Genomic DNA, 10,000 nt, shown 5'->3' with positions numbered 1-10,000 from the left:
ATATAAATATAAATATAAATATAAGTATATATATATATTATATATATATATTATATATATATATATATATATATATATATATATATATATATATATATATATATATATATATATATAATAAAAATATATATATATATACATATATATATACATACATATATATATATATATATATATATATGTATGTATATATACATATATATTATATATATAAATATAATATATATATTATATATATATATATATATTGTATATATTGTATATATATATAATTTATATATATATTGTATATATATATATATTTTATATATATATAATATATATATATAATATATATATATAATATATATATATATATATATATATATATATATATATATATATATATAAATCTTTCAAGTCATTAAATATATATGTGTATGTGAATGTATGTTTTATAACATCCTTACAGTTATGTTATGTAACATTTCTCAGAGTTTTATGCATCTGATACAAACAGGTGGCCAGTGGAGAAGACAAGAGTGGAACGACTGCAGTCTGTGCTCTCATATCACCAACACACATCTTCGTGGCAAATTGTGGAGACTCGCGAGCAGTTTTATACCGAGGAGGCAAAATTGGCTTCAGCACACAAGATCATAAACCTGTGAACCCAGTAGAGAAGGAGAGGATCCAGAATGCAGGTGGATCAGTGATGATTCAGAGAGTAAACGGATCTCTCGCTGTCTCACGAGCACTTGGAGATTATGAGTACAAAGTGAGTGAATTCCCCTTATAAGATTTTTTTTTTTTTTTTTTTTTTTTTTTTTTTAGTAAAGAAAATTGTATCACTTCTGATAAGTAATAAGTCTTTCTTGAAGTATAAGGTTAAGATTGTAATTTTGCTATACTTTTCAAATATGTATCTCATTCTATTTGCCTTCATATAGCTATTAACCCATTCACGCCGGTATATTTTGAAACCAAAAATAAGATCGTCCAAGCGGCTCCAAATCGGCGGGCGGAGCTTCCCCGGAGTCTGTCCGCCCGCCGGCCACAGCCCGCTGCTCCATTGGAGCACGAGCCCCGATACAGCGTCACACTGGCGGGACGCCTGGCAATGTTTATTTTTTCGGGTGTCTCATATATGAGACACCCGTCGCTAATGGGTTAATACATCTATTGAGTAGGGGTACATACACTGTCCACTGTAGTTTTCCTTTTCTGAGTTTGCTTACACATTTATGGAATAGCAATTTGTTGCTAAGGAAGCAATTAAAAGGCCTAATATGCCCAATTTATATTCTCATTATTAATAGCCCGTTGAGGTGGAGGGCATGTCTACTGTAATTTTATTTTATTGATTTTTTTCTGTATAGATGGCCTCAGAAGTGCTTAGTAACTTGTCAATTACTAATCCTACCGGTTTATTGTATTTCCAATAATAATGATAATAATAATAATAATATAATAATAATAATAGTAATAATGATAATAATAATAATGATAATGATAATAATGATAATAATAATAAAAAAAGTGTCATTGACATTAGTATAATCATAATGTCAGTAGTGATAGTAATAACGTTATAACAAAAATAACAGTATTGGAAATAAAGATATGTTTCCCCAATTTCAAGGAATGGCTGAACATTTCAGGTCAGAAAGGCAAAGTATTTGACAAAAGGATGAATATCATAGTGTCAAATAGCCTTCTGTAAGTAAACAAAATTGACAAAACAAAACTACAGTAGACAGTGAGTCAATGGTGATTTAAATAAATACATCATGAAAATTCAAGGATTGGGTAAATATATGAAACCAGGTAGGCATAGCAATTGAATCCTTGGTGATTAAGCTTTATCGAGCCTTCTTTATGTAAAGAAAAATAAGAAAAGAAAACCTGTACATACAGTACATGCATATATGCATTCCTAGAATCAGTGGATTATGGACATGTATTTATTTCAAGTACATAGATGATTACTTACTCTTATGGCTTTTGCCCATATATCATTACCATTTTCAGTGTATGTTGGTCGTACTTAGCAACAACATATGTACCTCTTTTAGTGCACTATACATTTCTTTTATGTGCTAGAATGTGGAGGGAAAAGGACCATGTGAGCAGCTGGTGTCCCCAGAACCTGAAATATATGTAGAGCGCCGCCAGAGTGATGACGAGTTTTTGGTATTGGCCTGTGACGGAGTGTGGGATGTCATGACCAATGAAGACCTCTGTGCTTTCGTGCGGTCCCGCCTCCTCCTATCTGATGACCTGGAATCCATAGCTAACCATGTTGTAGACACTTGTCTTTACAAGGTACACTCTCACTCATGATGTTTGTGTTATACATTTATTACATTCCTGTTTTTAATTTTTTGTTCTTTATTATGTGACAATTAATTGAAGATAAAATTTACAGGGAAGTCGTGACAACATGAGTATAGTGCTGTTAACACTCCCGGGGGCCCCTAAGATATCTGAAGAGGCTATTAAAAAGGAAAAAGAAATGGAAGATATAATAGAGAAAAAGGTTGCGGGTAAGTAATGCTCATTTCCCCCTTCCTCAATAACATACTGCCTTTTCATGATAACCCCAGAAGACAGAGGGACATTCCTTTTTTTCCCTCTTCCAGGAAGTAGTAATAATTAAATGAATAGTGTAATGTATTGTAAATTGCAGAAAATTAATATCTTTCTATAAATCTGATGTATTGGATCCGTGACATATTGCAGAGGTGTGTGCGCAGGAGGGACCAGTGAGCATGCCACAGATAATGTCAGTGCTAGCTGAAGAATATATCCCAGACCTTCCCCCAGGTGGAGGTCATCCTGCAAAGTAAGTTGGAGAATGAAAGGTCTTGGCTTTATTCAATTAATATATTTCATTGTATTTTGTGTTCGATTTGATGTCAACTGCTTGTTTAACAGAGCACTCAAATTAGTATTGTAATTTGACAGTGTACTAAGATTTTAGTTTTAAGTGGAGGTATTTTGTACTCATCATGAAACTTATTCATAGCAAGATAGATATGAAAGATATGAGGAAGTTCTTCAATATGAAAATGAAAAAGAACTGAAAAATTATACAAAGCAAAGTGAACTTATTGAAAAACTTAAACTACTTACTAATCCCATAATTCAAATGTAGATTTTGAAGTTCAGCTTGAGCTATGTTTTCTTATTCATTTGTTTTTGATTTAGCAATTGTTAGTTGCTGATATGAACCCATTTGACTCAGAAGATGCTGCCGTCATGTCATGGAAAAACTTGCGTCGAGGGGCAGGTGACGTGAATCAATTGGGCAAATTGGCCACGGCCTGAGTGATGCGAACTTGCCGTCATGAGTGGAGGAAAGGGTGACGGAAAAGACTCGCCATAAGTGCACAAAGCTCTTGAAGTGTGATTTTACACATTTGGACCTTAGAAGGGGGCTTTAGTATTATTCCCATCAATAAACAAATGAGGAATGTAACGTGCATAAGCAGTGACTAGAAGAATGCCGGCTCCAGGGAGGATGTCATTTCCACACTGCGCACTGTATTCCTGGCTGCGGTTACCGATGGCACAGGTTGTATTAAGTAAAATTGAAAATTATGAAAAAGTGAGGTATATGACACAACCAAATTTTTTTCCCTTGCACTGATTTAGTTACTACATAGAGAGATGATATGGAATCTGTGTAAGGAAAAAAAGCTATTACCATCTGGATAAAGCAAATCAAAAGACATATGGACATTGGAAAACGGCGATAAAGCTAAAAAAGTAACACAAAATGAATTTACAAAGGGGAGGCACAGAGTCTTGTCACCGCTCATGGGTGTTCGTGTGCGCCTGGCCTACTCGCTGCATGCCCAGGATGTTGGCCACTATTGCCTGGGTTTTCAACACCGTGATTTCCGTGATGCAGCCAGATCCAAAGGGTTAAACTTTTACAAGTTCCAGTAGAGAGTTAAGGGAAGTCAGATAGATGATATGAAAATAGACCTTGTATTGCATATGAAAATACTTGCTATGTGACTTTATAAAAAATAGCATATATTTCATTGTGCAGAATTGTTTTTCAGAATGTAATCATTGTAACATCAGGGCAACCATTAGTCCTTCAGTGCATAATTTTTGGAATATTTTTCTTTAGCATATATAATTTGGTTGGTTGTGGTTCTTGAACTAACCACTGTATTTTTTATGTGAAGGAGTCAGTTGGTAGGTGCTACTGACCTTGGTTGCTTTCTCCATTCCTTGAATTTTCAAGAAAATGATTTTTATGTTTAATGCTATAAACCTTTTGAAGCAAGGTTCTTTGCTGAGTCTAATCTTCCTCCAATAGCTTTGTACACTCATGATGAATCATTCCTGTCTCCCTAACCTTCAGCCAGAATTTTCCATGATGGTATATTCCTATCATATGGCCCTCAGCTTAAGTTTTTAATACATGATCACCTGATCCTGTGGGTCAATATGGATACTTTTAGTATTAGTATTATTTATATTATGGTTATTGTAATGCTATAAAAATGATAATGCCAATGAGAAAATCTTTCTATGAATTAAGGAAAAGGCTAAAAGAATGGGTACTATGTACTTCTGGAGCCATGTATATGTATGACAATTTATAAAGTATAATTACTGTGAACATGGTAAGTCTTCCTACCAATAAAACCATGCTGAAAATTGAGATTTTGAAGCATGCAAGTAATTTTGCAGATGTAGATAACAGATTTTTGTTAATGATGTAACAGGCTCTTTATTTAGCAAATTTTATTTTTCAGATTATTTTCAGCCAGTATCAGTATCAAGTAACGTTTATCGTGTGATCAAGAAATTTTGCATTGTAACTTATTTTCTTGAAACTGTATATTGCTTTGAACTTCATAAATAAAGTCTACAGTTATCATTTCTGAACACACCGCTGCAGTTTTCATTAAAATCGCATTATTTTTTATTTTTTTTATTATTATTTTTTTATAAATATAAAATTGGAGATACACATTTAGGGCATTATCTGGATTTTTTATTTATTTATTTTTTATTTTTTAAAGCTTTCATAATATATGGCTTAAGGAAGTAATTACAAGTAAATGGAATGTTTTCAGTCCTCTAAATAAAGTATTTTTTATAGTGATTTAACATGCATACTGAAGTTGGAACAACTGGTAATTAATGCTCTATTTGCAGGCGAGGCTTTGTGGAACAGATATTCAGAAAGTTGCGACCTGACTGTGCAAATGCAGTAAGTAACAAACAAGTTGAGTACACTAACATGCATTCGTTTTTTTAATTTAGTTCTTATTTTTTAGGAAAATATTTCATTGTTAGAGGATGTGAAGGAAATAGTATTTTTTCTCTCTGTTTGTGGCTTTGCTGAGGTAGTATGATGTGCTGAGTTTGTAAGGTTAATAGACAATGTTTAAAGAAAAGATGTAAATAATGGTTGTAGGATATAGAATATTTGATTTGCTGAGCACTTCTATTATTTTTATGATCTGCAGTCTCTTTGGCATATTGGAATCCCTTAAAGTAAATTGTGTGAGCTGGTTGTGTGAGCATGTTTATATTTCCTTTTTCTTTTCCCTCTCTTTCTTTTTTTGCTTTGCTTCTTTTCTTTTCCCTTCCCCTCCATTCTATTCTCTTTTCTTTTCCCTTCTCTTCCCTTCCCTTCCCTTCCCTTCCCTTCCCTTCCCTTCCCTTCCCTTCCCTTCCCTTCCCTTCCCTTCCCTTCCCTTCCCTCCCCTTTCCCTTTCCCTTTCCCTTTCTCTTTCCCTTTCCCTTTCCCTTTCTTAGCTACACAAGTGAAATTTTGAATGAATTGACTGCATTCATATGTGCACTGTAAAGAAAGTGAGAATGTTTTATTTCATATATATATATATTATTTTTTGCTTTTGCCAAAGAGAAAATTGATCAAAAAATTATGAATCTCAGGTTTTTCTCTTCTAAAACTACCTCATCCTAAGCCAATTTTACTTTTAAGTTTGTTATAGCATATTTTTCTTTTATCATTTTGTGATTCTCCTTTTTCTTTTTTGGAGTTTCATCAGAAAGTTACTGATTTTTGGTGCTCCTTTTTCTGTAAAGGCATCTTTAATAGTACTAGGTTTAACCATTTATATAGAGTAATGTTTTTCCTTCATGCATTGTTTTATTTTCTAGTTAGTTCTTTTTCCTTGTGTTTCTTTCAACTTTCTTTTTCCAAGATTATGGTATCAAGCAGGGGTGTGACGGACAGACGTGGTGGCACATATTCATTTGAAAAGATTGGATTTTTATTTTTTGTTTGATGTCAGTAACAAAGTGCATTAGGTTTCTTGTGATTTTAATATTTTGCTTTTCAGTTTCATAATTCCAAGAATGGTTAGAAAGCACCCATTTTCATATTATAGTCCAATTTTTAAAATAGGTATTATTAGGTTCTCCTTTTTTTCCCTTTCTTTTTTTCAGCTGCACACATTATCAAAAGTAATTGCTGTTGATAATTTTGATACATATTTTTGTGTTTAATTTTCCTTGTTTTATTTTGCATCTAGTTTGCATGAGTTTAAGAAATATATTTTTTAATACTTGGCAGTCTGCAGGCTTACATGCAAACAGTAAATCATAGTAATATGTTGTCAAAAACTATTTATAGATGTTTATAGTATAAGAAATTTTATTGATTTATAATCTTTAGGGTAATGTTTACTGAAATGTGAAAAGTTTTGTTATATAGTCATTATTTGAAGAAATTATATACATATATTAAAGTCTATACTGTAGTTCTAGAAAGTTTACATAGCTGCCTGGCCTATTATGTAATGCACTCATCTCCACATTTTTCCTCATGAATTGCACCAATCACAATTAATGTTACACAATACGAATAAGCATATTCATCAATCACAAATTCAGAATTTGAGATAAACTTGCATGCTTCTGTTACACTATGTCTTGGAACACATAACTCCACAGTATCCAGTTGATTTCCAAAAAAAATGTTAGTATATAGAATATGCGATCTACATATAGCTGCTACTTCCATTTACCAAATAACAGTCATAAAGAACTGGTCCACATTTCAAATTGCATTATTGTATATTGCTAGTATAGAGGATGAGTTATTTTGATGGCTCTGGCTCTGAATAATATTTCTGATATTACTTGCCAAAATTGATTTCGAAAAATTAAGATGCAGAAACTTTTGGGTCATTATTTTGGGTCAAAGCCTTTTGCTTTAGCACTGTATTATCATGAACTCACTCATATTATTATCATTAGGTTAGTAAAGTATAAGTCTTTCTGGGCTGTTAAATTTTTCATTTCATCTTTCATTTGTCCTTCACTCTCCTTGTAAATCCCTTTACAAGTAAATCTATCATAGTCTTGGCTCAAGTAAATCACATTGCCTGTATCAGTTGTTTAAAGATATTTGTTTCTTTGTTGTCAGTGATAGTGGTACATCATGATATATAGTTGAGTTAAAGATTCCTTGGATATAATAGACAGTGTTGCTTTTTCACCAAATGGTAGGCAGTTCTGGTGTCCTGCGCATGTCTTGATAGAGATTGCTATTCTACTCACTTTAAGATTTTTGTAATTTATTGCTTGTAAAGAAAGAATATTGTTGTGGAAAAATACCTGCATTTTCCAGGGAATTCTCTTCTTGACTGTACTTCTAGACATTTTGATGCTAGTTCATGTGTTGGACTTTTAGCAGCATGACCTCTTATACATAAACATTTTCCTTTTTGGAGCACTGAGTAACCATAGAATAAAACAATTTTTCAGTATAATCAATATGTAATTTTGAAGACATTTATCTTTCATTGAAATAGATAACACATGATATGCACAAAGAACACAGGACACAACTTTTTCTATAAATTTATACAAATTACGCAACATATATTTGAGAAAAGACAATGTTTCTTTACATGAACAAAGATAAACAACAAAATTTGTGTATTATTATTGTTGTTGTTATTATTTTCTACATTTTGCTATGGCTATGAGATGTAAGCCTGGAACTACTGGTAGTTGGATGTGATCTTAAGACTTCATTTGACACATCTTTTTGTTAAGAGCCAGAGTGTATGTTGTGGTTAATATATACCTTAGTAGGAACATTGCCTCATTCAGGAGAGCATGGATGAGATGGGGGAGGATGGACTGAGTGGTAATTTGATGTTCTTCCCGAGTCCATCAATGCGTGACAAGATAACCTCCATTTTCGAAAACTCGTCCCTTGATGATGACGCTTGATGATGATGATCATGATGAAGGGTTCTGGGTTGGGTTTAGGGGCAGAAGGTAAGAGTATTCATCAATAACTTTTGCTAAAGGCATAAATACTGGTGATGTGAATACATTAATAACAGGGCTTTGTTTCCCTGCAGGGAAAACCTTTTTCCCATTTTCATTGTGAATAGTTACGATGTATTATCAGGCTTAATGGTTATACACAGCTTGGAAATCAGGTCTGTTTGTCATTAGTGTAATCCTGTACCAAATGTCTATGCCTTTATAAGTTATATTGAATCCTAAAGCAGCTACCCTGCTCAGTTCTGCCACTTTACTTTCTTGATCTTCCATAGGTAATAGGTGATGGCCTTCTTTGAGTAAATTGAGCCTAGGAAATAATTCTTATGACCAAGCAGTGAGCTCTTGTGAATTTTCTGTATTTTCTTTTACTTTTTTATGATAACTACACATCTGTATTTTCATTTCCCAGCTTTATTTTGTTATTATTATTATTTTTTAAATTTCACAAACCCCCCCATTATGTAGAAACTTTGCTATGCACCTCTTCGATTCCCAGGGTTCAGGTCTCTCTCTCCTAAAGAGAACAAACAGGAGATTTCTGCTGTTCAAGTAGTATAAGGCTGCCAATCCAGAAGGCTGTGTGAGTAATAGATTAATCCAGCTGTTAACCTCCTTTAATAATAAAAGAAAATTGTTGTAACTGCAGGATACAGTTTTTCTTTACATGTAACAGTCATTTATACTTTTGGATTTTTTATATGAATAAGGCCAGCAAAGAAGAAGAAACAAAAACATCCCTGAATTGGCTGCTTTAGAAGAACTCCTGAAAAAAATTCTAATAGACTTTACAACCTTAGATTGTCCCCTTCTTTGAGCACAGTAATTTGTTAAACCTTATCTGCAATGCAACGTCTTGCAATTCTTTATGGTGCTGTAGTATTTTTATAAACATTTTATTTTTTGTTATAGATTTTCTTTTTTATCAACACCTAATATTTTTATCTATATATTTTATTTTATTTATTTATTTATTTATTTATTTATTTTTTACACATTGTAATTTCCATTTTACATGTAGAATTGATTTGTTGTGTAGAAAATTAGTTCCTAAAATTTGTGTACACAATAAAGATATGAATATTTCAAAATCTTCTTTATGTATGTAAAGGGAATTGTTAGTTAGTCTTAATATTATTGCAAATATAGATGTCAGACTTTCTTTTGTCTAGAAGTGAACAGATATATAATTCTGCTGCTTTCTTACGTATAAAAGAAGTGGCCTTTTAGATAAAAGGCAGTCATATTGATGAAAAGTCAAGATATTGTCAATCAATATTCATTCTTCTTCATGGAAGGAATTGTGCAAATAGATATTATGGGTATTGAAATTGCTTTTCGTATAACCAGGTGTTACAGACATTAATGATATTTTTTAGTAAGAATTATTAAAGGCATTTCAAGATACAGACTTTCTAATTTTTTTCAATACATATAAAATAAGTAGAGATTCTTGATATTCTAAGATACAGTTTATGATTATTTTTATTTGCAAGATTAAAAACAACTTTTTAAGCCATGAAGGACTGCTTTGGCATTAGTATGATAAGGTTCAACCCATAGTGGTAGATATCTAAGCAGGGATTACATGCTAGCAATATTAACAAGTTTCATTGAGTGTTCATATCCCATGCATGGTATAGATTTTTTTTTTTTTTTTTTTACTTTTCCATTTTTTCTTTCACTTTTTTGGCTTGATTTTAATGCTCTACTAATTACA

The 10,000-nt window shown here is 32.2% G+C and overlaps 1 protein-coding gene across 11 annotated transcripts in view; it reads left to right on the top strand.

Moving 5' to 3' along the window:
- Nucleotides 1-10,000, top strand: part of alph (protein phosphatase alphabet) — a 46,683-nt gene that overhangs the window by 23,918 nt on the left and 12,765 nt on the right. For 8 of the 11 annotated variants that reach the window (XM_070125572.1, XM_070125565.1, XM_070125567.1 and 5 more), the window contains 6 exons: nucleotides 500-757; nucleotides 2,083-2,304; nucleotides 2,408-2,525; nucleotides 2,722-2,824; nucleotides 5,164-5,218; nucleotides 8,101-8,271. In XM_070125572.1, coding sequence (XP_069981673.1) covers nucleotides 500-757; nucleotides 2,083-2,304; nucleotides 2,408-2,525; nucleotides 2,722-2,824; nucleotides 5,164-5,218; nucleotides 8,101-8,223 — 879 coding nt within the window. In that variant the 3' untranslated portion in view covers nucleotides 8,224-8,271. Of the gene's footprint in view, nucleotides 1-499; nucleotides 758-2,082; nucleotides 2,305-2,407; nucleotides 2,526-2,721; nucleotides 2,825-5,163; nucleotides 5,235-8,100; nucleotides 8,272-10,000 lie in introns of all 11 variants that reach the window. The other 3 variants (XM_070125574.1, XM_070125576.1, XM_070125573.1) reach the window with 2 other exon arrangements.

This window comes from Penaeus vannamei, chromosome 9 (assembly GCF_042767895.1).
Source record: "Penaeus vannamei isolate JL-2024 chromosome 9, ASM4276789v1, whole genome shotgun sequence".
Classification (NCBI taxonomy): domain Eukaryota; kingdom Metazoa; phylum Arthropoda; class Malacostraca; order Decapoda; family Penaeidae; genus Penaeus; species Penaeus vannamei.
The sequence above is the reverse complement of the archived record's forward strand: the minus strand, read 5'-3'. Positions and strand labels throughout refer to the sequence as shown.